The 27,449-nt window shown below is 46.6% G+C and overlaps 1 protein-coding gene across 1 annotated transcript; it reads left to right on the top strand.

Annotated features, from left to right (window-relative positions):
* Window positions 1-1,139: 1,139 nt before the first annotated feature.
* ATP1A1 (ATPase Na+/K+ transporting subunit alpha 1) lies at window positions 1,140-26,976 on the top strand. Its single transcript, XM_085070414.1, has 23 exons — window positions 1,140-1,378; window positions 8,830-8,934; window positions 10,154-10,213; window positions 11,214-11,417; window positions 11,773-11,886; window positions 12,400-12,534; window positions 12,692-12,809; window positions 13,302-13,570; window positions 14,592-14,790; window positions 16,186-16,295; window positions 17,668-17,802; window positions 18,342-18,534; window positions 19,007-19,182; window positions 19,718-19,854; window positions 21,097-21,247; window positions 21,786-21,954; window positions 22,542-22,696; window positions 23,050-23,173; window positions 23,960-24,105; window positions 24,228-24,358; window positions 24,941-25,042; window positions 26,117-26,208; window positions 26,652-26,976. The coding sequence occupies exons 1-23, from the start codon at window positions 1,367-1,369 to the stop codon at window positions 26,678-26,680; spliced, it is 3,066 nt and encodes a 1,021-aa protein (XP_084926540.1). The 5' UTR covers window positions 1,140-1,366; the 3' UTR covers window positions 26,681-26,976.
* Window positions 26,977-27,449: the final 473 nt, after the last annotated feature.

The following is a 27,449-nucleotide window of genomic DNA, read 5'->3' as shown; positions in this document are numbered from 1 at the left end:
TCAGAAGCTCTAAAAGCACGTCTAGGGAGCAGCAACAGGACCAAGTCCACCAGTGGTGTGGTGCCTCTACACGATTGTTCAAATAAACATGATGGTTGCAGCAGCAGATCTTCCCCTAACAGACATGGTTCCATGGGCAGTTTGATGAGCAAGCTCTTGTGCAGGATGTTTAAGGCTTGAATTCAGTTCTCTTCTCCTGCAGAAGGGTTTCAAGCCACGCTTAGCAGGGAAGTGCTGTAACTATGCTCCTCCTTTGCAAGAAAGTTTACAGCTGTTTTTTGGGACCCCCAGCAGGTGAAGCCTCCCTAAAGACCTTCTCATTTCCAAGTTTCTGTAGGGTTCCACGGTTTCTATGAAGCAGTTGAGAATAAAAAAGAGCATCAGCTCGTTTTGTTTGCCAGAGAATCTAGACAGAAGTGAAAGCAAAGGCAACAAACTTCTGCAAAAAAAAACCAAAAAACACCTAAAAACAAATACAGTGAAGAGCCGTAATTTCTGCATCTGTCTTTCCCAGAATTTGAAGCATAAGGAAAGGGTAACCATAGCCAACCTAGGTCCCCATGCCAGGCTCCCTGAGCAGCAGAGGGCACAGAAAGCTGCCCCATAACTCTTCACCGAGTCCTGAATCACCGCAAGTCGTTTCTGGCAAGCACCCTGGTGTCTCCCATGGTATGGAGCACGCCAAGGCTCCGGCAGGTTGGCAGCATGGCAGGGGCCATGCCCAGCAGAAAGCGTGTGGGTGGAAAGGGTGCACCGGGGGCCCTGTGCTTCTCAGCGAGAAGCCTGGGGCAAGCGGCAGCCCGGGGCAAGCGGCAGCCCGGGGCTCCGGGCGGCCAGCGGGACACAGGGCCGACCCCCGCAGGGGCGGCGGGCAAGGCGCCCGGGGAGCCCCGGCCTGGCGGCGGCGCCGCAGCCAAGCGGGCACCGCGGAAAGGCTGCTCGCCCCGGGGCAGGCGGGGTGAGGCTCAAGGTGAGCCCCCCATCCCAACATGCACTCGGGACGGGGGAAGGGCGCGCGGGGCTACTCCCTCCCACAGCCCCGGCGGCAGGCCCGCCCCCCACCGTACCACGGGGACAGGCAGCCCGTACGGGCTGGGCGTGGCAGCCGAACGAGCGCTTTTATAAGGGGAAGGAGGGCGATTCTCGTTGCTGCGCGAGGTTGCGGCAGGAGAGAGGAACGTCCCGGGCGGGGGCAGAGGGGGGCGAGGCGAAAGCGAGGAGCCGCGGAGGAGGAGAAAGAAGAGGAAGGCGAGCGGCAGCCGGGGTGCCGCTATTGTTCCGCACCTGCGCCGGCCGGGACACGTGGCGCCGCTGAGCCGCGCTCCTCGCCCCCCGCCGCTTGACCTGCACGCCGTCGCCCGGCACCATGGGCAAAGGGGTGAGCGGCGGGGCCGGGCCGGGCCGGGAAGTGGGGAATCCGAGGAGCCGCACCGCGGCCGGCGCCCGTTACTCTCCGACGGGGCTGCGCTTTGTCCGTGCCGGGCTGGGGCGGCCACGTCGGGTGCGAGGTGCGAGGGCGGCCGCGGCCGTTGGCGAGCGGCACCGGTGCCTCCCGCCCGCCCGGGCAGCGTGCGAGGGAGGCCCTCCCACCCCGGCGCCCCGCCGTCGCCCGCCAGGGAGGCCCTCCTACCCTGCCCCTCCGTCGCCCGGGGGAAGGAAGAGCCGGGGAAGGCGTGGCGGAGCCCGGGGAGTCCCAAAGCCCCCGGCTGCTCCTTAAGGCCGTGTCCCCCCGAGCAGGGGCCTCCCGCCCGCAGCCCCCGGGCGGCGTTATCTGGTGGCCTTGCGGAGCTGGGGAGGGATCGTGGCTGCTCCCCGCGCTCCGCAGAGTACTTTAGACTTTTCTTGAGACACGAGGGCCCGGTGGGGAGGGCGGGAGAAGAGGAGCCGTCAGCGTTATTAGGGTGAATTTTGCCTGCTGGTAGCGGTGAGGGTGTGATGGGAGGTGGTGGCAGGAGGGATGTGGGCGCCCCTGAGGTTATCCTGTTCTTGGGGCGATACATCCCCGAGGAAGGCTGCGCAGCGGGTTCTGCCCTGTATCAGCGTTGTTTCTGGAGAAGTTCTTAATTCAGAGCGTGTGTTTTACTAAAGAAAAATGTATGTGAAGGCTGTTGGAAGCTCGACGTTGAGCTCGAGCACCGTGTGTGGAGCAGAAGCACCTCTTGGCTTGCTCTGATTCCATTTTCTGTCAGAAAACTAGAGACCAGTTTCTGAGCCTTATTGCTTGGATGTTTGGTTTTCCCCTTCCATGTGCATCTTGCCTGTGCATCTTGAGTAGATGGAGGTGTATAGATTTGTGTTTACTTTTGGTTTAGACATATTCCTGTAAAATTCCCAGATTTCTCCTCTTCCTGAGGAGAGGGTGACCGTGCAGGGCCGTGAGACCAGCGGTGGTAGCGAGTTCCCTGCCAACAGGTGTTCTGTGCTTCCCGAGCGCTGTTCAAACATTGACATGACTTTGTATTGTCCTCCTCAGCACAACAGCAGCAATGTTGACATAACTGCATGAGTAGTAGGAGAGCTGCAAGAACATGGCTGAATGGGCAGTTACTCGGAAAAGGGGGTTCAGGAGTCTGTGGGGTGGGTGTTCAGCATTTTTCTGTGTATGGAGCTTTTTTTATTGTCCTAACGAAGTAGTTCGGATGCTTGGCAGCCCAGCCCATTGTATTCAAGTCCAGTAGGCAACAGGCAGTGTGCACAGCAAAAGTTCATCCAGGAGATAAAGCACTGATGGGACACTTGGCAGTGTGTTAGCCTGCCTTGGTGGCGCTAATAGAAGGTACAAACACTTTCTAATGCAGAAAGCTGTCTTGCTTCCATTTCAGATTTCACAGGTTGCGTGGAAAATAAAGCAATTAGCCTGAAACTGAAGCGCCGCCACAAGGGATAATTCAGCAGGGATAATACGGCTGCCTCATGCTTTCTGGTAGCAAGTCACAAGATTTGTTCGTTTAGCTGTGAGAATGCATGCGTGTAATTAGGGACCCCTTGAAAAACGGGGATTTGGGAGAGCAAGGCAGTGAAAAAGGTGGTGTGTGGATGCAACACTGAACAGCATGTGCCTGCCCTGAGTTAGGGAGCCCAAAAAGGAAACTTCTTTTCCATGGGAGCATGGGATGGAAGAAAAAAGAGCCTGAGTGTGAGAAGACAAGTTTCTTCTCTCAGTGGCTGTGAGGAGAAGCTGAGCACAGTGTCTGTTTTACTTTAAATGGTAACGGGGCAAGGGGAGGGCTGTCAGCTGCCTGGCTATGCAGCCCAAAAAGCAGATTATCCAAGGGGTGTGTGTAGTGGAGGAAAGTATTCAGGATTTCATTCCTGTTCAGAGCTGACTGAAAGCTGTTTGTAGACCACAGCACGTTTCACTCCATCTCCCTCGCTGCACAGGTATAGCATGGAGTTGGTGGTCTGTGCTTTGGGTCACATCTGGAGGTCAGCTCTACCTTAGAGCCCATGAGGAGGAAAAGTCCTTAATTCAGATCCTATCCTGTAACTAAAGAGAAGTGTATTTGAAGGCTTTTGGAAACATTAGAGAAGACTTCTTGAAGCTGGATGTTGTGACTGAGCACCTGTGTGTAGAGCAGAAACACCTCTTGGCTTGCTCAGATTTCCCTGAACCCCAGTTAAGGGTTTTTTCCCCCCTGTCAGAAACTAGGAAGGTTTATTGCATAGTGAATCAGCTGAGGGGAAATCATGCAAATCAAAGCAATCCTTATCTGGTACAATTAGAAAAAATCTTACTATATTACCTTCCTCCTCGCCCATCTCTTTAATTCTTTTATTACTACGGCTATTTTATGGCATTCGCTTTTTATTACTATGACTAGAGAATAATCCTTTTGCCAAAGAAAACCCTGAGCCTAGTCGATACATGTTTGTGGAAAAGCAGGGTAACAGAAGCGGGCGTCTCTAGCAAGTGAGGTGGGCTGTGCAACCCACAGTGATCCTGACCTGCTGAAAACTGCAACTTTTGCTTCACCCAGGCCTTTCCAAGGGGCAGCCCTTCCCCAGCTTCTCTAGGGGAGAGCTGGGTTCAGTCCACTTTTCTTGATGTGTTTGTCAACGACTAGAGATATCTGGAGCTACGGTGTAGACGCCACTAGTATTACAGGCAAAGAACTGAGGAAGGTGACTGTTTGGCATAGCACCAAAAAACACCCAGGATGGACTGCTCAGCTGTGCAGCAATGACATTTGGAAAGCCTGCTCTGCACTTGGGTCTTCACACAGCTCCGTGACAAGTAGAGATGTTTGTCCTAATACCCAGAGAGGGCTTAAGAAGTGTGGGTGGTCCTGGTTTTATCCTGATGATTAGAAACCTGATTAGGTTTACATCTCTTCTCATGGGAGAAGAGCTTGTCCTTCCATCATTTGAGAAGCAGCAGTCTGTGCACAATTAGCAATCACTAGCTGTTGAGCAAAAACTGCCTTGTACTGTCCTAGGTTCTGAGAGTCTGATCAATTGATGCAGCTTAAATTTTTGATTCAACATAGGAGATTGAACACACCTCTTGAGAGGGAGTAAGCACGATCCAAGGAAGTCATTCCATCTCTTGCTAAGATTATATAGGGTCATGGAACAGAGTTTCCGGTCCAATAGGCGGAGTGAGTTTTATGATTCATCTGGTTAATACATTTACTGTCTCATAAGGCAGCAGGACAGTAACTTTTCTGTTTCTGTGCACAGTTGATTATAATGACATAAGCAGTAAAACAGACAGGGCCTCCAGAGACGGCATAATTTATTTTGGCTCTTACTTGTCATTTCTTGTTGGATTAGGTGATCACAGAACAGGGTCCTTCTGAGCTGGTCTGCTGATTTGTACCCCTCCCGTTTCCTGGTCAATCATGGTTTGTATTGAGAACATCAGCCATGAATGGCTCAATTAGTCCAGAGCGGAAAATCATAAGCTGTATCTGAAAGACAATAGGATTTTCTGGGGGATGTATAAAACTTAGGCTGGTGTGTTCAAAAGTTGTGCTTAAGCCAGTGGAAAAACAAAATCTTGCATGGAAAAAAAAGAAGCTGTGTTGTTTTTTTTCGGAGGCAGTTTTGATGAGTCAGTTCTTGGGCTAAGTCAAGGAACAGGGGTGACATTTCTGATGAGACAGACCTTCCTTTGTGTTCAGGCCATGTGATTAAATCATGATAAGATGTGGCTCTGGAGTACCATAGGCGTTCTTCTCTTTGTACAGCAGGAAAAGGAGGGGAGAGCAGGGAAATCCTACAGCACTGAGGTGGGATGAAAACCTCTTCCCCTGGCAGCCCAGCCAGCACAAGCCTTTGTTGAACAGATTGGGCTCATCTTGCAGGAAGGGAGGCAGTGGCCTCGGAGGCATAGAACAGGGGGCAGGACTTTGACTCTGTGTGTGTCAGGTTCAGATTTGAATGATGGAGCAGGAAGTTCAGACTCTGCATGAAATGGTCCTGTAGCAAGAGCTGAAACTGATTCTCCTGACTTACCTTTCAGTAAGGGTAGGCTGTAGTACTAAAGCAACAGAAGGGAAAGTATTGTGCTTTTTTTTTTTAAGCTGTGGAGTTGCTGAGCTCTTCTGTAAGATGGACTCCATTAAGACCCAAATACTTGGGTGCTTAAAGAAACAAGTAACTCTATCTGCTCTTTGTTCTTAGGGCAGCTGATCGCTGGGTTTTTTGGGTTTGTGTTTTGTTTTGTTTTTTTAAAAGCAAATCATGCTTGAACAAGGGCAATGAGCCTTTTCATGTTTGCCCACTTGTAGATTGTTTCAGCTGCAGCTGAAAAAGCTTGAACAGTCCTATGCTCTTGGATTGTTCATTGCCCCCAATAAGCTGAGTAACTGTACTTCTCACAGAAGTTTCAAAGAACCAGGAGGTTTTTAAAACACCTGCAAGAGCTTGCCAAGCTTTTCTGGGGAGAAGGGGTGAAGCTGAAGGTGGTGACTGCTAGTCAAGCAAGGCACCAGCTCCTTCACCTTCATTAGAAATAATTTCTCATCTCAAGCAATAGCCAAGAAGCGTGTGTTTTGTGCAGGGCTGTGTTTGGACTTGTCTGCCACAGTTCTAGCAGAAGTCAAAGTTGTTTCCTTCAGAGGCTGAAGGAGAGAGATGCTTCATGGTGGCTTTTTGTGAGTTGCCCTGTGGCAAGTTCCTGTGAAGCTGGAATGCGAGGACCGTGCTGATTTAAGTACTGTGGCTTTCACTTTCCTTAGAAGGGAAATGGGAGTTTAGGTGAAGGAAAGAGAATGTCAGGAATGCTGACAGTCTGTAGTTCTGTGTCCTCTTCCTGGATCAGTGGAGGCAAATAGCTCGGCTCTGCTCCACTTATTAAAAACTGTTTCCATTGCACAGCTCTGTAGCTGCATGCAAAGCTTGCCTTTGCTGAACAGGGCAAAGGGAGAATTCTGTGCATGTACGAGGTGACTGTGGCTGCAAAGTGTCTCACACAGAGCTTTCTCAGAATAGTAAAAACCCTTGTCTCGATGTGACTGGCGGGTTGTTTCAGAAAAGTCAGGATCTTTCTTCTTTTTGTGCAGTTTCACTTTTGGTTTCGGTTTCTACATCTCTAGAAATAGATAAAAATTTCCTGTGCTAGCTGCTCATCAGGACGGGTCTTGGATCCAAACAATAGTTCCTGTGTCCAGATCACTCTCTGGAATCCAGCTCTCAGGAATCCAGTTCGTGGTTTGAGGTATTCATGCAAAGAGCAAGCAAGGCAATGTCTTTGAAATCTTTTCTTAATCTTGTTAAAGATTTGACTCTGGTGCCACTAAGTGCTGTTTCATCTTAAAGTTCTTCTTGAGGGATCTTATTAGGTGAAAATCTCATCACATAAAACATGGCAGGGTGTAGGGATGTAATAGGTCCCACACAGAAGGGAGTAGAGGGTTGTCTTTTAAGTGATGTTTATGTGCACTAAGTCATGATTTGTTTGTCCTTAGATGCTTGTTTACCCCATTATGACAAGATCTAAATCTTTGCTCGATTTCATGTAGAATTAACCAAAATAAAAGTGAACAAAAATCTTACTGAATAAAAAGGCTCTAAGTGAATCATCTGCTCTGTGAAGTGTAAGCAGGACTAAGCACAGACTGAGTTTGCAGAAGTGTACTTCTGCTTTGTATACCATTCTTGCTGCTCAAACTCCCATAAATTGAAAGCAGATTTCTGTTGCGTAAACCAGCCAGCTCGTTTTCCAAACTGCGAATGAAAGTGTTGGAACTTAGCCCCCAGAATCGACCAGCTGGAGGTACCACCTCTTATTTATCTTCAGTTGATAGGCTGCTCCTCCTCCTCCTCACCAGAGATGGGGGAGACTGGGAGGGGGGAGGAGGAGTTCATGCCTTGAAGGGAGCATACGTATTCTCTCAGGAATTGGTTTCTTCTGCTCTTCATCACTTTATCTTTTCGGCTTGAGCCGAGGCTCACGCGTCAAGACTGCCTGAATAGTGTGTAGCTTGCTTTCTTTCTAGCTAGACTTGCACAATGTCTGGCTCTAATCTATGTATTGGAGATGATACTGAGCAGACTTCTCTGTTCACTACCTCATTTTTATTATTTATTGAAGTGGCATAACTTTCATTGAATCATGTAGGTTGGAAGAGACCATTAGAATAATTGAGTCCAACCATTAACCCAGCACTGCCAAGTCCACCACTAAACCATCTCTCCAAGTGCCACATCTACACATCTTTTAAATACTGCTGGGGATAGTGACTCAACCACTTTCCTGGGCATCCTGTTCCAGGGCTTGGCAGCCCTTTCCATGAAGAAATTTTTCCCAATAGCCAATATAAACCTCTCCTGGCACAACTGGAGATTGTCATTTCCTCTTGGCCTGTCATTTCTTGGGGAAAATAAACCAACCTGCACCTGGCTGCAACCTCCTTTCTAGAATCTTATGCAGAGAGTCATAAGATCTCCCCTGAGTCTCCTTTTCTTCAGCCTAAACAACCCTGCTCCCTCAGCTGCTCCTCATAACTTGTGCTCCAGATTTGTGACCCTTCACCAGCTCCATTTCCAATCTCTGGACTTGCTCCAGCACCTCAATGGAAGTTCAGTGGACCAATAGTTAGTCCAGCCCTCCTTTTTGTAGTGAGGGGCTCAGAGCTGGACACAGAACTCGAGGTGTGGTCTCACCAGTGCCGAGTACAGGGGGCAATCACTGCCCTGGTCCTGCTGGCCACACTATTGCTCTTACAAGCCAGGATGCCATTGGCCTTCTTGGCCACCTGAGCACAGCTGGCTCACGTGCAGCCACTGGTGACCAACACACCCAGGTCCTTTTCCACTGGGCAGCTTTCAGCCACTCCTCCCCCAGCCTGCAGCCGTGCATGGGGTTGTTGTGCCAGGTCCTGCCCTTGGCTCACTTGGCCTTACTGAACCTTGTTTTGTTGGTCTCGGTCCATTGATCCAGCCTGTCCAGGTTCCTCTGCAGAGCCTTCCTATTCTCCAGCAGATCAACACTCCTGCCCACCTTAGTTTTATCTGCAAACTGACCAAGGGTGGACTTGATCCCCTTGTCTGGATCATTGATAAAAATATTGAACAGGAGTGGCCCCAATACTGAGGCCTGGAGAACCTCACTGGTGGCCAGATGCCAGCTGGATGAAACTCTATTCGCCACCACTTTCTTGGTCCAACCCTCTTGCTGTTTTTTTACCCAGTACACAGTGCACCTGTCCAAGCCACAAGCAGCCTGTTTCTCCAAGAGAATGTTGTAGAAACAGTGTCAGGTAGACAGCTTTAATAAACTGTAGTAATTTTGTCTGCCTGGCAGTCTTGTGTGTATAGTTCATGTCTGCTGCTGTGGAATTTGACTGCAAGATGTTTCTAATGATGCTGTGTCTTCCCTTGCAGGATGGAAGAGACAAGTATGAGCCCACTGCTACATCAGAGCATGGCGGGAAGAAGAAGGGGAAGAAGGAGAGGGACATGGATGAGCTTAAAAAGGAAGTTGCGATGGTAAGAGCGTAGGGCACAGAAAGAGCAGCTTTTAGAGTGTTTGCTGTGCCCAAAGCCCTGTGCCTGTTTTGATCGAAAGAGAAAAGATGTAGTATGCTGAAAGCATGGTGTGACTGAAAGCACTGATCTCCCTTCTCCTCCCCTCTGTCCTCAAGCCAGACATGCTGTAAGTGTTTCAGCATCAAGATGAGCACACAATAGACCCTGGCAACATCACTGCTCTCAAAAGGCACTTGACACAGAACCTAAGTCTGTGCTTGCCTGCATTACCCATAGCACAGTATAGATAATTCCTCGCCCAGGCTAGCGCTCTCTGGATAGCAGCATTACAGGCTTTATTGTGCTGTCATGTGAGTGGGACTGCTGTTTTCATTCCAGCTGAGGAGTTGGGGCTGTGCAGTTCCATTTACTGCTGGCCTCTGCTCAGACTGACCTCAGTATTATTCCTTCTAATCATGTTTGAGGCTGTGGGGAGTGTCTCCCATCCCCATCTGTGAAAGCTGGATGATGCTATACATCTGTCTGTGAGCATCGTCTGGCTTAGATCTGCTGTCCTTGAAGGTGATGCAGATTTTTTGTTTTGTGGATTTGAGACTGGGCTTTCATATTTTTGACCCCTCTGTTAGGCAGAGGGGATTCTAAAGATTGCTCAAAGATTAGATTCTGTGTCCAGTAGTAAAGTACTTAAAGCATCTGCTCATCCAGTACAACATTTTAAGTGAGGCAGTGCTCTGAACCAACTTGATCCAACTGAAAAATAGCCTGGCTGTGAAAAGAAGCCTCTTTGGGGAAAGAAACACTTCCCCCAAAGTAGTGCTTAATCTAGCAGCACTACTTAAAAATGTGTGATATTACAGGTTTAACTTTCTTTACATTCCTACCTTCTTTCCCAACTCCTTTTCTTTCCATTCCTCTCTCACCCTCCCAAAAAAACCCACCCACTGAGATTTCGCAGAATCTGCTGGGGGTGTAAAGACTGCACTGAGGTAAAGTCAGACTTTTTCAAAAAAGCTGTGATGTACCCAAATAGCCACAAGAATGCTAATGATGAGACTCTGCTGAATTCCAGAATGAGTTTGAGATTTCTCTTTGCAGAGAGAATGAACTAGAGTCCTGCTATCTCACCAACTGTTACAGATAGGAAACCTGGGGTAGGGGGTGGAATTGCTGAGCTCTTTTCTCAGATGCCTTTCTCTCCCAACTATTTCTTGTCTTTCAGGATGACCACAAGCTGAGCCTTGATGAACTTCATCGTAAATATGGAACAGACTTGAGTCGGGTAGGTAGACGTTGTATTCCCTCCCTCCTTGCCCTGATCTGAAAAGAAACAGCTCAGAGCATTTCACAAAGGGAGATCTGGGTGGTCTGGTTTTGGTATGTTGGTTTTTTTTTTCTTTTTTTGTTTAATCTCTGCTCCTCCATTTAAGTTTCCCAGGCTTTGGGAGAACTGTTGAATTCACAAATACTTCTCTTTATCCTCCCACTGTACAACTTGACTGCAATACTTTAGTGACTTTGCTTTTAACAAAGTCACTGTTATCTGCCTCGGAGTTGTTCAAGGTCAAGTTGATTCTCAGTTTTATTTTTTTCCTGAGGAGCATGTAGTGAAGACAAGTGTTTTTTATGTTGCAAATGTAGTCTAGTGAGCTAGCACATGCCCAGATACTTAATTATGGCTAATAGCAGTTAAAATTTTGCCTTTCTGCAGTAAGAGGTGTGCAGATGTCTTAGGCTACCTCAGAGTCCAGTGCAGAAGCACTGCAGTGGTTTCATACTTCTGCTACTGTTTGCTTTGCTTAATGCATTTATTGCATGATTGCATGTAGCATCAAGTCTGCTCTTCACTCTGTAACAGTACAGAGATTTGCATTTTTGTGTCCCAAGACCTTTGCTTCTGAAAGCTGAACTTCCTGAAAGGTTGTTCCAACATGTTATCACTTTTATGGCCTCCAGCTTTCACTTTTTCCATAATTTGGTAGGGTGGATGGCACTTTGCTATTCCTCAGAGCTCAGTCTGTGGCTGTAGCCTTCTTGTCCTGCCCTTCTTCAGTGTTTGTAGACCCATGTCCTGCAGGCTCCTGAAGTACCATTCAGCATCCTGTAGCTCCTGTTTTGGCATTCAGCTCTCACATCCTGAACTTGTGTTCAAGTTGGCCACTGAGGACATCTCCATTACCTGTTAGCAGCTCCTTGTTGCTGTGGTAGAACGTGAACAAATTCAGACCTACCTTCTGCAGCAGGTCTTGCCACAATGGCTAAAAAAGGAACCTCTCTTGTAGGGTTTGACTACTGCACGTGCAGCTGAGATCCTGGCTCGTGATGGCCCAAATGCCCTGACCCCCCCACCCACCACTCCTGAGTGGGTAAAGTTCTGCAAGCAGCTCTTTGGAGGATTCTCGCTCCTGCTGTGGATCGGTGCTATTCTGTGTTTTCTGGCTTACGGCATACAAAGCTTGATGGAGGAAGAGCCCAACAAAGATAATGTAAGTAAAAATGTCTGTTTAACCTCAAAGGCAGGCCAAGCAGCCTGTTGGGGCTCAAAGCAGATTAACTTCCTTTAAGCATTCAGTCCAGAAGCTTTTCCCATAAGCATGGGAAATTCAGTGTGTGAGCTTAACATGTTTTGGAGTGCTTCCACATAATGAAACGAACAGCCAACTTCCTTTGTGTTGTGTTAACAACACTAACTTGTGGACAGCCTTTGTGTACAAAATGTACAGAGACTGCAAGTACCTTCATGCCTGTAATGGGGCACTTAAATGCCAGGCAATTAATTTGAACAAACTGGAAGCCTTTCAGGCAGACTGTCCTCTGACTCACTTTCTCTGCTCTTTGTAGCTGTACCTGGGTATTGTGTTGGCAGCTGTGGTTATCATTACTGGCTGTTTCTCTTATTACCAAGAAGCAAAAAGTTCCAAGATCATGGAGTCCTTCAAGAACTTGGTGCCTCAGGTATGGAATAAATCATTTCCTTGAGGTCTGGCAAGCCATAGCTTGATCCAAGATATTCATGGTTTTAAACATCATCTCCAATTGCAAAGGTCTGGCTGTTAGTGTGGGTTACTAGCTCTTAATTTTGAGGGATCTGTGAGGCTGCTCCAAGTAACTATGCTAACAGACCAAGGTTTCTGAAACCCTGCAGGTTCCACCAGCTTATTAACAATCATAGGACACTTTCTGAGTAGTCTGGGGAGTTCAGTAACTAGTGTGATAAGCACTAAAATTTGGATTCCTTCATGGACAATCTTTCCCACACCTATCACACCGGTACGTTGGGAATAAGGTGCTTTAATAACAAGAAAAAAAAGTACCTTTTTTTCTGAAATAACATACAAGACATAAACTTCATTGTACAAGTAGAAACTTTGTAGAATCATAGTGTAACTATTTTAAGATACTCAGATCTTTTGTGCCCTTTCTTAAAGAGTTGCTTTTGACATATATTGTTTCTTCACTCTCTTTCAGCAAGCACTTGTTGTCAGAAATGGTGAAAAGATGAGCATTAATGCTGAAGGTGTTGTAGTTGGAGATCTAGTGGAGGTGAAAGGAGGAGACAGAATTCCAGCTGACCTTCGGATCATATCTGCACATGGCTGCAAGGTGTGGTAATGACAGGCTGTCTGGAAACTTCACTCTGAAATAAGATTAATTAGTCTTCTATGCTGTGAATGGGGGCTGGAGTGGAGGAGAAGGGTGGGGGAAGTACCTAGGAGGCATCTGTCTGCTGGTATATGACCAAGTATTCTCTTTTGTGTAGGTGGATAACTCCTCACTCACTGGTGAATCAGAGCCTCAAACCAGGTCTCCAGACTTCTCCCATGAGAACCCACTGGAGACCAGGAACATTGCCTTCTTTTCCACCAACTGTGTGGAAGGTATGTGTGTCTCCTACTTCCCTAAGCATGAGCAATGATATTGAGCTCTGTAGGTAAGCAATGTTAATACACCATAAGCATACTTCTACCATTCAAGAGTAGAGTGGAAGTTCCCATCAAAGACTTTGCCCATTCGAGCTGCAGTACTGTAGAATGGGCAAAGACTCTGCAGCACTACTGGTTTTCTTTGTTCTTGGTCCTGTTAGAGGAGCAGCTCTGAGATATGTCTTCTAGCCTGCCTGCTTTATTCCAAGTAAAAAGTGTTAAAGTGCAGATAACATAACGTGAACCATGAGGTAGAGCTGTATGAAATGCTGCAGTTGCTGCAGAAAGCAGGAATGTCAAACATCTCTAGCAGGACTTGTGTTGCAGCTCTGAGTATGGTGGTAGGCAGTCTTTACGCCGAAGCCCATGCAGAATATCTCTTCTTAATATCCTACAGGATATTAAGCTGTGGCTGCTTTTGTTTTCTAAAACCCATCTCTCTTCCAGGCACTGCCCGTGGCATTGTCATTAGCACTGGGGATCGCACTGTGATGGGCCGTATTGCCAGTTTGGCTTCTGGACTGGAAGGGGGCAAAACTCCAATTGCCATGGAGATCGAGCACTTTATCCATCTCATCACTGGAGTGGCTGTGTTCCTGGGTGTCTCTTTCTTCGTCCTTTCTCTCATCCTTGAGTACACATGGCTGGAGGCTGTTATCTTCCTCATTGGGATCATTGTTGCCAATGTCCCAGAAGGGCTGCTTGCAACGGTTACGGTGAGTGAAGTTGGAAAAAAAAGATGGAATTTGTTACTTACGTGGTCCTTAAGGAAGTGGAGTGCTTCATGCTCAGTGTGCATTCACAGAGGTGAACACTGAAGTGTGGAAAGTGTTGGAAGGCAAGTGTGTAGGGCTGGGCTTTCTGAGTTTGGTGTATTTTAACTAGGTGCCCAAATCAATGTCAAGTTCTGCAGCAGTTTATCTAATAAACATGGGTCCCTAAGTTAGATCTGCACAGAGGCTTGGCATCATGCAGCTGACTACTACATTCTAGTCTTGCCTTTTTCTGTGGCAAGAAGGGGCTTTTCTGCTACAGCCATCAGGCTTTCTACACCCACATGTACACCAGCCCTTCCAACCCTTAAGGGCTGGCAGAGCATCCTGCAACCTCCACTCTAGCCCCAGCTTTTGATCTGAGATCTGTCAGGTTTTTGTAAGTTTGGTTTCCTGAAGAGGTGGTGAAAGTATTTAGGCCTTTTTAGGTGTAAAGAGAGTGGTGGTGGACAGGACAAAATGCTTCCCTGGAGCTTTAAGCAGCAGAGTAGCAACCAAGCCAGGGAATGAACAGTTGGCAACTGGAGCCAGATAAGAGCTTCTAGCAAGAAAGTGAGTTGGAGTTGCTCACTTTCAACAGCAGCAAGTTGCAAGCCCCTATCAGGAGAGCTAATTTGGGCTATCTCATATGTGGCCTGCCCTCACCTATTTTGAGAGCACCTATGATTAGGACATGACAACTTTGACTGAAATGTTAGTCTGAGGCATGTTATTTCGTTCCTAATGCACTGAGAAGCAGGAGGCTGAAGCCTTGACAGTCCTTTTCCTGAAGGTTTTGTGATGAGGAAAATGTCATTTAAACCTAGCACCTGGGCCGAAGTGTTGCTGTTTGTTTTGCACTGGCAGGGTGAGCGAGGAGTTAGGGAATCACTGCAGGCCATGGGAATTGGTTGTCATCCCATGTGCACATTGAGTTGTTACTGCACAAGTGCATCTAACCTGTTATCTTCTGCCTTGTCCCCAGGTATGTCTGACACTAACAGCTAAGCGTATGGCTCGTAAGAACTGCTTGGTGAAGAACTTGGAGGCCGTGGAGACCCTGGGTTCCACATCCACCATCTGTTCTGACAAAACAGGCACTCTGACACAGAATCGCATGACAGTTGCCCACATGTGGTTTGACAATCAGATTCATGAGGCTGACACTACAGAGAACCAGAGTGGTAAGACCACCTCTCTGTGTTTGAGGCATTTCATTAAAAAATGGTTTTTTATGGGGCTTCCTGGACACTGGTACTTGTAAGAAGCCGTGTTTGTAGCACTCCAGTCCAAGTTGAAGTTCACAATGCAAGGACTTCTAATGTACAATATAGAATGAGTGAATAATAAAATCTGAAGTGACACATAGAAAGCTTTGCACTGTACCACAGTTCTGTTTAATCGTTAAACTTGTTATAGTCTACCTTTTCTGCAAAATTACTCAGTTGGAATTTGAGCCTCTTGAATATTCAGCCATGTTTGTCCTGTACATAGAAATATTTGCAAGTACCTGATTATCTTTGCCAAAATATCTTAATGAAATTGCTCAATCTTAAGTCTGTTGAAAGTATGGACAGCAGAAGTGTTGGCCTTGATAATAATTACTAGAGGCTGGACATAGAAGGAAAGTTCCCATGTGGAGCTAGATGGCTGCCTTTGGACAGGGGTTTTCCCACAACATCCAGGTTGTGTTTGCTTAGTGCCAGCAATGAATGCAAGACTTAAGCAGGAAGTTTCTCCTAGTTGATAAGAATCTGAAATGTGTGCTGTGCAACTGGGAGAGGTGCCTGTCTCTCCAGAACTGTTCAATACAACCCAACTCAGGAGTTCCCTAGCTGTCGTCTACCTTGTGAAATGTTTTCAATATATGCAATATGTGTTGCAACACATTATTAGCATAAACACTTTTCTGCTGCACCCTGGCCTGAACTGTTCCAAAACACTGTGCTTGTCTGCAATGCTTAAAAAAGCCACTTAACACTAGTTCAAAGTAATGAGCTATAAATAGATGTTTTGGAAGCCTTCAGCCTGTCAATGGTTGGCTTGGCTGCAGTGGAAATAAACCTAGAAGATTTCACTTTATGGAAAGTATGTTAGGTTATCAGTTAACTGTCTCTTCATCTCCCTTAAAGTCGACTTAAGAGCCAGCATGAGAGAATATCTTCATTTAAGCATTGTTCCTTTGGGAGCTATTCCATCCAGTTCCTGGGTTGATGGATAAAGTGAGACAACCTGGAGGTGGAAGCCAGCATCCCTTACTCAAGCCCTCTGAATGAATTTTATCTGTACAGAATTCCTTTGTTTTGTCAGTGTGTCCTCTGTTGCTGCTAGATACGGCCATTACTGGAATCTTGAACGTAGAGGTGTTCTCTTGCACTGCTGCTATTTTACCTTCTGGTCTTAAAATAATCAGCTGCTCATAAAATACCTGGGAAGGGAGGAGGAATGAAAGATGTAGTGATGCTCTGAGTGTTTTCTATTTCTGAGATAAAGGCTTTTTGCTCTTAAGCCTGTGGGATTTTTGAGCTTATATGACTTGTTAGAGGGGTGGCTTTTTGACATTCTTCCTCTGCTTTCAGGTGCTTCCTTTGACAAGAGCTCAGCCACTTGGAGTGCTTTGTCCAGAATTGCAGGTCTCTGTAACCGTGCTGTGTTTCAGGCTGGCCAGGAAAATGTACCGATTCTTAAGGTGAGTTCCCCAAAAAAAAATAAATTTGGTCTTGTTCCTCACCACTGTCCTTCCATAATGATAGTGAGATTATATCCTGTGGGTCCCAGGAGCCTCCAGAGTAGAGGTATTTGGCACTCTTAATCTTTTCTGCATAGCAGACAGCTAGCACTCTTAGAGGATGTGTGCAGTGGGCAGGGGAGATGAGATTGGGAAGACCTTTTTCCCACAGCAGAATCGTTGCCATCTGCTGGCATCTGCGCTCAGTTTGGGAGGCCAAATATTTCAGACAGGGCTAGGAAAGACCAGAAAGCTTTTCTAGGCATTTCCCAATATCTAGCTGTTCTAGGAATTGCTATCTCTGGCATTTGTACACTTCAAAGCTACAAACACCTGGTGCTGGGAGAAGCAGATGTCAGAGCTGGGGGAGCAATGGTTGTGGGAGATTGTCTCTAGCCAGTCTGATCTCACTGGCAAGTATCCTTAAGTTTCCAGTGGTTCAGTGCTGGTGCAAATTCTGGCATAGCTCCAGTTGGCATAGCACCAGTGCACATTCCTGCTTCTGAACTGTGACCCAGCCAGGGCTGAAATTAACCATACATTTCTTATAATTTGTCAAGTATTAGTCATGTTGCTTAGTAAACTTATTCCCAAGGGTATTCTGATGCAGTGGTAGTAGAGATGATGGAACAAAGTTATTTTTCCTCAGCACTCCCTTGACTGTATCTTAGGTCTCAAAAATGTGACCTGCAGTTAAAGAGCTGGAGTTCTTCCTGTTGAAGGAAGGCTTGGGAGAGGGGAGTTTCGTGAAGTCTTTAGATACTAAAAAATAGTATAGAAATGAGGAAAAAAAAAATTTCTCGTAGACATGGAGACCAAAAGGGCAAGAAATACTTGGTTTCAATTGCAGCAAAAGAAACTTCACCAGAACACTGAGCACACACAGATCTCCAGGGCTGAGAATCCCCATCTCCCATCTCTACCAGTGTTAACCTTCATGGGGAAGGGAGGCATGGACAGATCAAATCTCTCACAGAGGCTTGATAAACTGATCTTATATTGCAGTGAGAGAGAGCACATTTTCATGTGTTTCTGTCATCTGGCCCTCCAGCCTCACTTGGTCTGACTGTACCTGGTTATCTGACTTTCTGTAACCCTTTAAAAGGGCTTCTTGACTTTGTCATAAGAAGACTGTTGCTCTGTCAAGATGGGAGGCCTGGCATTCTGAAATGCAGTATTTGTCAGTAGTAGATAATAGGATTATTTATTCTTTGCTTTCATATAATGTTATGTAGAAGATGGGACTGAGCTATGATGAATTCAGTTTTAAAATTTATTTTAAATATCCAATCTTTTGTGGGTGTGTGTTTTGATAGTTGTCTTTTTTCCTCAGCGAGCAGTGGCAGGAGATGCCTCTGAGTCTGCACTTCTGAAATGCATTGAATTGTGCTGTGGTTCTGTCAAGGAGATGAGAGAAAGGTATCCCAAAGTGGTGGAAATACCATTTAACTCTACCAACAAGTACCAGGTAAGCATGTGTCCTCTTGAAGGAGAGCTGCTGTGTGAAGCACTTGTGTAGATTTGTGCACAGTGTGCCTCAGAACTTGTTCTGGCACTCAAATCTTATCTAGCCATTACCTGCTTGAAGACAGCTCTATAAATCTAATCTAACACACCATAGTTAGAGTGTGTAGAAGCCTCTGGAGTTGCACTGACACTAAGGTGTCAGCTGCTAACAGAGGATCAGACATGCTCTCAACCAGTGTAGCAGTAGTGTGCAGACCATGGAGGAACTCAAATCTGGGAATAGGAATGAACTGCTGGGAAGTGGCCTTAACAGGTGGCACTTGGATACAAAAAAGGTCATTACAACACCTGCAGTTATGCATTAATGTTAATACATAGATTCCTTAGTTTGTAAACCTCTTTAAAGTGTGATAATTAAAAACTAGAGCAGAATACCACAAATGGCCCTGAGCTGCCGTAGTTGCAAAACATTGATGTTGATTACTCATGACCTTCACAATGTACATGTCTATAGAACAGATGATTTTCTTCCACCCTTAGCTGTCTATCCACAAAAACGCAAATCCATCCGAATCCCGTTACTTGCTGGTGATGAAGGGAGCTCCAGAGAGGATCTTGGATCGCTGCAGCACCATTCTTATTCATGGCAAAGAGCAACCACTGGATGAGGAAATGAAAGATGCTTTTCAGAATGCCTACCTTGAATTGGGAGGCCTCGGGGAGAGAGTGTTAGGTAAGGAAAAAAAGCCTTATTACATTGGAAAAGATTTGTCCTTCATGTTCCTGTGCAGTCCTCACAGATCAAGTGAAGGGTCACTCTGTTCCTGCAGTGTAACCATAGTGTTAAGGTCACTTCAGCAATTCATGGAGCAGCAGTCCTGCCTTTAATCTAAAAGGCAGCCTGCAGGGTCTTGTCTTGCCTGACAGCTGGGTCGCCTAGATCAAAGTGCAGCAAAGCATTTGGGACCTTCAGTCTCCATGGGAACACATGGTATTAGGTTTGTTCCACTGCAGAAGAACCAGGCTAGTCTGGGCACCTAAGCAACAGCTGGTGTTATCAGAATAGGAGCATGACTCCTGTCTCAACAGCCCTGGCTCAGCCTCCCTGTTACTCTTGCGTAGCTGTTTGCAGAAGCAGTAAGTGTTCACTCTCTCTGCCTGCTGATATGTAGGAACAGAGTAAATGTGGGTTTGATGTCTTACAGGATTCTGCCACTTGGCTCTGCCTGATGATCAGTTCCCTGAGGGCTTCCAGTTTGATACAGATGACCTGAACTTCCCTGTAGACAAACTCTGCTTTGTAGGACTGATGTCTATGATTGACCCACCTCGTGCTGCTGTGCCAGATGCTGTTGGCAAATGCAGAAGTGCTGGGATCAAGGTAATTTATTCCTGGGATGAAAATCTCCTCACTTCATACCTATGGAAATAAAGGGTTTTCCTGACTTCCTGTATTGCTGTAATGTTGAGTGGATGAAGTAATTGATTTAACTACTGTTACTTCAGGCCTAATTTATAAGTTAAATACAAATGGTTGCGTGTTAATGAACTGAAAAGAGTTAAACCCCAAACTGGTAGGGCACTGGCAGGTGCTGAGAGCATGGTGCCCCAAAGCACGTGATGTGGCTCAGGGTGTGTTCTGCATGTGCCACAGTACTGACTGAGGTAAGAGGGAAGCACAGGCTGGAAGCAGAACTGGCTCCATTGGCTCAAGAGTAACAATTTTTTGTCTTCCATTCCCCTCAATCTCTTGCATGCTGGTAGCAGGTTCCTGCCTGTACCTCAGACTTCCTCTGTGCTAGGGCTCACAAGTAGAGCAGAAGACATGGTCTTCTCAGTGTGAGGAATCCTGCCTTTTGGGCAGTGTTGCTCTGCAGTACAGGCAAGGCTTTCATGGCAGTCTGTTTGCATTTCAGGTTATCATGGTTACTGGAGACCATCCCATCACAGCCAAAGCCATTGCCAAGGGTGTTGGCATCATCTCCGAGGGCAATGAAACAGTAGAAGATATTGCTGCTCGTCTTAACATTCCTGTCAGCCAGGTCAACCCTAGGTAATGTCTACTGGGGAAAGCCAGAGCTGGTCAAAGAACTAAACATTTGCCTTTCCCTTTGCCTTGGATAATTCCTCAGCATCTCCCCCTGGACATGAAAAGCTTAGCATTTGCTTAGCTCTGTTGTGGCTCTCCAATGGGTATGATGGACAAGACTGTCTTAAATGTGCATGTTTTGTGTGTGGGAAGCAGTTAAGATACTGGAGTAGAGCAGAGGGAGGAGGACTTATGCTGGGTAGAGGAGCTGACACTAGTGCATAGCTACAAGCAGAATAAATGTAAAAATGGAACTCCTTCCTGTTAAGGGTTAATGGTTTTGCCTTCATAGCCTAGATGGGACTGAGGCATCCTCAGAAAATGTGCTTTGGCATAGGCAGGCTGTTTGCAGAATGGCTGGGCTGTCTGCATTGCTTAGCTTGACCCAGCCTGTGTTTGGGCTGGAGGACAGCCATGAAGCTTATGAACTGTGAATAGAGACACCCTGTGAAATGAAATTGCCTGGGGGGTTTTTTGGTTGGGATTTTTTTTTTTTTTTTTGAGGGTAGCTTCACAACCCAGCAGGGCAGGCTGGGGTTGGCTGGGCTGTGTGACTGAGCAGGTCAGTGGCTGGCTCTAAGGGTGGGGAAGGAATTTCCCTGTCTAAACTGGGTGATGTCAAGAGCTGTGTGGATAGTCTCCTAGACCTATAAGGGATGGTATGCTGGGCTGGAGGGATGGTATTTTGCTGCAGCATGTAGGGTACCAAACTAGTCTAAATATAACAGTGCATGCTTTTGTGGCCGAAGGGTGTAAATTAGTTGGAACTGGCATGGTGTGAGCACTCTGAAGAACCATGTGTCATCAGTCTATTGCAAAAAGGATTGCCTGCAGAAGACAGCAGCATCTCTTGAAATGTTGGAAGCTAGCTACCTGAGTCAGGGATTCCTTTTTTGCAGAGAGGCCAAGATTTGTGTAAACAACTGGTCTTTGCTTTGGTGCACTTTAAAAAGCTGTGGAAAGAATTAACCTGCTCATGAGGTTTTTTGTCTGTTGCTTGGTTCTGTCTTGTTGTCTTTTGCTTGGTGTTCCCCATTTACCTCTTAACTTTTGAGTGTCAAACCTCTGTGCAGAGGCTGCCTGGATTAGTGTTTAGTCACAGAAGTCAGTCTTTGCCAAGAGCATTGAAGAGCCATAGTTTCATGGGACAAGTACAGCTAATGAGAAACTTCTTGTGAAGTAAAACATATTGTCTCTTGTCTGCAGGGATGCCAAAGCTTGTGTGGTTCATGGCTCAGATTTGAAGGACATGACTAGTGAGCAGTTGGATGACATCCTGCTTCACCATACAGAAATTGTCTTTGCCAGGACATCTCCTCAGCAGAAACTTATCATTGTGGAAGGCTGTCAGCGACAGGTAAAGAGAGGGAGAATAAGGATGTCGTATTGGAGAAATTCCCAGACATATATGTGTCAACTTCAACCAGTTCTGCCATTGAAGTGGTAGGGCTAAGTCTCCTCAGTGCCCTCATGTAAAGGGCCAGATTAAATCTCAGTCTGTCAGCAGCCTGCAGCTGCTGATGTCAGGCTTCTCTACAATACATAAGTATAAGGGTCTGGCAGGAAAACATCATCTTCAGTACTGAGGCTTTCTTCTGATCCTAGGATGTTCATTAGTACACTTAATTCTGAAGTGCCCTGGACGGGCATGGGAGAGGAGGATTCAACATGTTCATATGTTGTCTTGAATCTCCTTCGGAGTGAGCAGCATGGCTCTCTCCATGAGCCTGACCAGAACAGAGAAAGGGTGAGGGGAGGGCAAGGAGGAACTCAAGTCTCTTTACAGTGAAGTGAAATATTTTTTTGAGCTTTATCTGAAAGGTAGGAGAAAGCTTCTCTGCCCAAAACATCTTACGTGATGATTTCAGCCTTGTTGTTCCTCTCTTTGTGTTTAGGGTGCCATTGTGGCAGTCACAGGTGATGGTGTGAATGATTCCCCAGCTCTGAAGAAGGCTGACATTGGTGTTGCTATGGGTATTGCTGGCTCAGATGTCTCCAAGCAGGCAGCTGACATGATTCTGCTGGATGACAACTTTGCCTCCATTGTCACTGGGGTTGAAGAAGGTGAGTTTATAACTTGTGTGCAGTGGTGGTAAAGTAACATGCTTCAGCATCCCCTCCAAAATACAGACATCTGGAGGGCTCTTCTTTGAATTTGTCTCCATGACAAGAGTTTTCAAGGAGAGCAGCACTTCTCTTCCTCCCCCCTTCAAAGTCTTACTCCTTTCCATGGGTTCAGCATGACGCTTTGGGATGGGTAACAGTAGGAAGCAGCTAACAAAAGCTACTTTGTGCTTTTGCCTAACACGTGACCTTACAGTCATGTTTGCCAGCTGAGTGTGACACACTTTCCTCCCTGATGGAGCAGTAGCTCTCAAACAGAAGTACAACAGAGGGTACCTCCCAGGGCTCTTGATGATGTCCAGAAACCAAGGCGTAGTTATCCTACTGCTGTATGCAGTGAGCCCTGATTGCTGTGACCAAAAGTGTTACTCTGTAGGTGTTGCTGTGCATGGAGCAGTCTCACCTTTACATGCAAGAGAACCCTTTCAATTTGCTGCACTAGCATTTTGCCTGAGGCTGCCTATGAGCTGCTTGGCTGCCTTCTGCTGATAAGTGAGAGTAACCCTGTTCTCTCTTCCTTGCTCCAGGGCGTCTGATCTTTGATAACCTGAAGAAGTCTATTGCTTACACCTTGACCAGTAACATTCCTGAAATCACGCCGTTCCTGATCTTCATCATTGCAAACATACCCCTTCCACTGGGAACAGTCACCATCCTCTGCATTGACTTGGGCACTGACATGGTGAGTGTGGTTTTTTGGTCTCAAGAAAAAATGTGGTTGTTCTAAGGAACCCTAAAGAAAGGATAGGTGGAAGGAAAATGCTTAAATGCAGTTTTCTCTAGTGTTCTGATTTAAAATAAGCAACCATCTGATATTCCCTTTATCCACATTCATGTCATGATTCTCTTGAGTCTGAGGATCTTTCAGCTCCCTTTAAGGACAATCTGAGGAAGGGGAGGGGGTAAGGCCCTTTTGGAGTACCACAGCTAGGGCTTTTGGGGAGTGCTACTTCTCGCACTGAATATGTGGGACAGGGAAGGGTCTATGCAGTGGAAAATTGAAACTGTTCTAACAGCAGTCCTGCCACCCTCAAGGTCCCTGCTATCTCCCTGGCATATGAGCAAGCAGAGAGTGACATCATGAAGAGACAGCCCAGAAATCCCAAAACAGACAAGCTGGTGAATGAACGGCTGATCAGTATGGCCTATGGGCAGATTGGTAAGCTGCTCTGTTTTCTCTGGCAACAGTTTGAACTTGGTGGTAGCAGGGGTTGTACACAATCTTGAGTCAGTGACTGCTCTGCTTATTTTGGTAGGGTTGAGGTTTGGGGTGTGTAAACCAGAACCTCAGGCTGTAAAGGACTTGCCATGATTCTTCCCCCGTGGCTTATAGTGGTGGCTTGTGCAGCTTGATCCATTGAATCGCTTTCACAGTAATTTTGTTTAATTGCACAGCGCTGTAAAGGAACTGGCTGACAACCAGCTCTCCTCTGGTTCAGACTTGTTCTGCAAGAACATAGATCCCATTGTTAGTTTAATTAGAAGTAAAGGATTCTCTCCAGCATATCCCTAAACACACAGCATTAGGAGCCTTGATTAAAGGCAGCTACAGAGACATGCCCAGTTCACAGGATGGGAGCTCATGCTTAATTGCAGCAGACCTTGGGAACCTTCTTGACTGTATTTTGCAAGGGTTGGGGGTGGGCAAGGCTTAATGAAAATACAAAGGGAGTTTTATCTTGTGTCCTTGAGTACAGTGCCATCACAGCACAGGGCAGAACAGAAGTAATTCTGTACAAAGTCGGGGGTAGAAGCTGCTCAGCAAAAGGGTCGCAGCTGAGTTTGATGTTAGTGTGAACTATTTCTCCAGCTGCTGCTTGGGACACTGAGCCCCGCAAGGAGTAATGTTTACGCTGGTTGGGGTTTCCTGCAAACTGTTGATCTCTGTTATAATTGCCCTGCACAGTAGCTTCATCAGTTTTATCATCCTTTCTTACCTGTTCAGGTATGATCCAGGCCCTTGGAGGCTTCTTCACCTATTTTGTAATTATGGCGGAGAATGGGTTCTGGCCTTCTGGCTTGCTGGGGATCAGAGTTCAGTGGGATGACCGATGGATTAACGACGTGGAAGACAGCTATGGGCAGCAGTGGGTAAGTTTGGAGGCACAGCTTAGAGGCTGCCAGCCAAGATATTAAGGCCTGCTAAACTTGGTGAGAGCACCAAAGAGCAAAGGCAGCACATCTGAATGAATGCTGTCTTCTTTGCTTCCTAGACCTACGAGCAGAGGAAAATAGTGGAGTTCACTTGCCACACAGCCTTCTTTGTCAGCATCGTGGTTGTGCAGTGGGCAGACTTGATCATTTGCAAGACCCGAAGAAACTCTGTCTTCCAGCAGGGGATGAAGTAAGTCAGGCTGTTCATGGAGGATGTAGAATTGGACTCCGTGTGTTCCCCAGCACACAGCATTCTAAAGTCCTTTGTCCCAGCAGTGTCTGGGTGTTTTGGCATAAGTCTTGACCAGACTGGTGCCTTGGTAGTGGATAAAAGAAGACTGGGTGCTCTCTTCCTTCTTGTACTTGCTTGGAGAGTTGCAATCATCATGCTGAGACAAAGAAATAGTGGCTTCTGTTGGCATTGTCTGAGGGAGCTAGCCCACCTCAATGGACACTGATACTCCAGCACACTTGATCTCTTGATCTTACACATCAAGAGGTCTGGTGGCATGAACTCCAGCTGCCTTCTGAACTTGTGATGAAAGCAATTGCTGGTTGTCTTGGTTATGAACTGGCATGTCTCTGTGAAGAGACAAAAGACTCTCGTGACAACTGTGCTGTCACATTGGGTGGCCTGGTAGTCCCCACCTGATGAACTTCTGGGCTAGACTGGAATGTCTGTTTCCGTTCACTCCCGTGTGGCAACTAAGTGATTTTTAGGATGCCATCTCTGAAAGTACTTTGTCCCTGACTTCTTTCTTGTTTCTTCCAGGAACAAGATCTTAATATTTGGTCTCTTTGAGGAGACTGCTCTGGCTGCCTTCCTGTCCTACTGCCCTGGGATGGATGTTGCTCTAAGGATGTATCCCCTAAAGTAAGTTGCATCATGGATTTTGTGCAACAGATTGTACTAAAGAACAATAGTGCTTGAGTGGGGAGATGGATAAAAGAAGTTGTGAACTCATGGAGCATCAAACCTAGTCTTAGGAGTTCAGGTTAGAGGGTCCTTTGTTGTACTGTGGCCTACCAGGGTTTTCTTCACTGTGTGGAATGTTTATGGGGAGCCTGCCATTCAATGCCTCACTAAAAATCAGCTACACAGCTTCAGTACCAGTGTGCTCTAGTGCCCCTGCCTCTTGCACTTACTTGCACGGGGTATTTTCATGGATAAGGGACTGCATCTCCAAAGAAAGCCAATTGTATTGCACTAATTCATAGGCCAGATGACTCTTCAGACCTAAAGAGCTTCTGATGACGTCTTTTGCCTCTTTCCTATGTTCCTTGGGAACAGAGCAAGTAGTAAAATCTTTTAAAAGCTTCTACGTAGACAGAGATGACCAGTTGATGCACAGTAACTTTCCTAACGGTTGGGAAGGTGCCAACATCTTAAGTGTTGCTCAACAGCATTGCAACATTTCGTGGCAGGGTTTAGTCTTAAGCCAGAGGACTATTCAAAGTTTAAGTGTCATGAAATCTTCATGGGAAAAGAAAATCCTGGTACATCTTGCATTCCATTGAAAGTGCTGCCTGGAGTTGGGTGCTGAAGTGTGAGTATTTCCTAACAAGAAATCTGGCCTCTGCCCAGTGCCTGCAGCAGCTGGATGTTAGTGTGTAAATCATGAGGGAAACAGTACAGTTCCAGTAAGTGAGGCTCTGGGCACAAAGGTTATGTGTACTTAGAGGAAATAGTGGTTGATTGTTAGGTGGGGAGGTGCAGGTACAGAGATGAGCAAAGGTGCTATGACACACCTTGTGTTGGAATTAATATCCAAAAGTGGATTAATCTATTGCAGCATAAAACCTGGTAGTGATTCTTGATTGAACCCCAGCCACTGGCAAGCTGGGTCATACCAGCCTTCTTGCACTTGAATGTGCCATCAGGTCAGAGCTCTGCCAGGCAAAGAGCTTCTCCACAGTCTGTGTTCTCACTGTCTCCTCTCCCAAACAGGCCGACCTGGTGGTTCTGTGCTTTCCCATACTCCCTCCTCATCTTCGTGTATGATGAAGTCAGAAAGCTCATTATCAGACGCAACCCTGGCGGTAAGAATATGCTGCTCATCTGTGTGTTTCCTTCCTCACCTCTTCATTCTGCTGAGTTCTCCAGAAGTCTCAACAAAGCTTGTGGACCCCCAGACACTGTTTGGGGGTGTATTTTGCTGTGTTTTCCCCTTCCTCAACATCAATTGTGCAGTTAGTTCAAATTAAGGACTTCTCGCTGTCCCTGCATTCTCTCCCATTGTATAAAAGTATAGATGCACTGAAGTAGATGGAAAAGACTGATTAATGCTTGGATAGTTCTAGAAAGCTAGAAGAAGTCCTGAAAGCTGCAGAACATCAACAGTTTGGCAAGATTTTCCCATTGTGACAGGTCACTTATTAGCTCAGGTGCTACAGTGCAAATTTTCAGAGCCTAAAAGGAACTCTCATGACCTTGTACTTGGTCTGCCTTGAGGTTAACTCTTTCTCCTTCCTTTTCCTTTTAGGCTGGGTGGAAAGAGAGACCTACTACTAAAAAGTACCTGTAAAACATTCCACGCACAGCCCATGCCACCTCTCCACCATCTCCCCTGTGTGCATACTTCATCTTTGCAAGGGCAGGAGTGAGCTGAAACTAAAGGAAACATGAAGAAACATGGACTGGAGGAGAAAGCAAGGGGGAGGTTGGGGTGGGGGGGAGTGTCCGACCATCAGTCCAGGGGGATGAGAGTTTGAGTAGTTTTATGTGCCTTTATGTTTTTGTAAAAGGAAACCGAAGATTTTATATGTGGATTTTTACAAATAAAGATGGATTATAAGAGGATGCCCCCACATGGTCTTAGGTGGATGTTTTTCTTAAGGCAAAAACTGGTTCAGGGCAGCCTCCCCACCCGGCCTAGGGTGTGGTGGTGAGTGCAAGGGTTACTCCCTGGCTTCCTGTTTTTGTAATAGGGAAGCAGAGCTGCTTGACCCACAGACAACAGCATGTGTAAAATCCCAGGTGCACCTTACTATAGCTCAGTGCTTAATGTGACAAACTCTTTGCCAGCACTTGCATCTCACAGCCTAAAGCTCAGGAGGCTTCCTGGCCTCTGACTCTGCATCTTGACTTCTTTGTGCAAACAGCATTGAGTGGAGAGAAGAGCTGGCCTGTGTTAAAGGGCTGTGTGCTGGGTTCAGAATGAGAACAGGCTTCCACTGAATGGCACTTGGATCCAAGCAGCCTTGTTCTCAGAATTGACACTGATTTTCCTGCTTGCTTGGAAAAGCGAGGGCCAGTCTTTCCTCGTTGTCCTCTGTGTCTG

Source organism: Lichenostomus cassidix, chromosome 1, assembly GCF_008360975.1.
Source record: "Lichenostomus cassidix isolate B80296 chromosome 1, HeHo_3.0, whole genome shotgun sequence".
Classification (NCBI taxonomy): domain Eukaryota; kingdom Metazoa; phylum Chordata; class Aves; order Passeriformes; family Meliphagidae; genus Lichenostomus; species Lichenostomus cassidix.
This window is presented reverse-complemented; position numbering and strand designations above follow the sequence as displayed.

What these genes read in the sequence shown, in the direction of transcription:
- ATP1A1 (XM_085070414.1), top strand. An exon ending in ACTCTACCAACAAGTACCAG is followed by an intron (nt 17,803 to 18,341) that starts GTAAGCATGTGT and finishes TTCCACCCTTAG; the next exon opens with CTGTCTATCCACAAAAACGC. An exon ending in TGGAAGGCTGTCAGCGACAG is followed by an intron (nt 21,248 to 21,785) that starts GTAAAGAGAGGG and finishes CTTTGTGTTTAG; the next exon opens with GGTGCCATTGTGGCAGTCAC.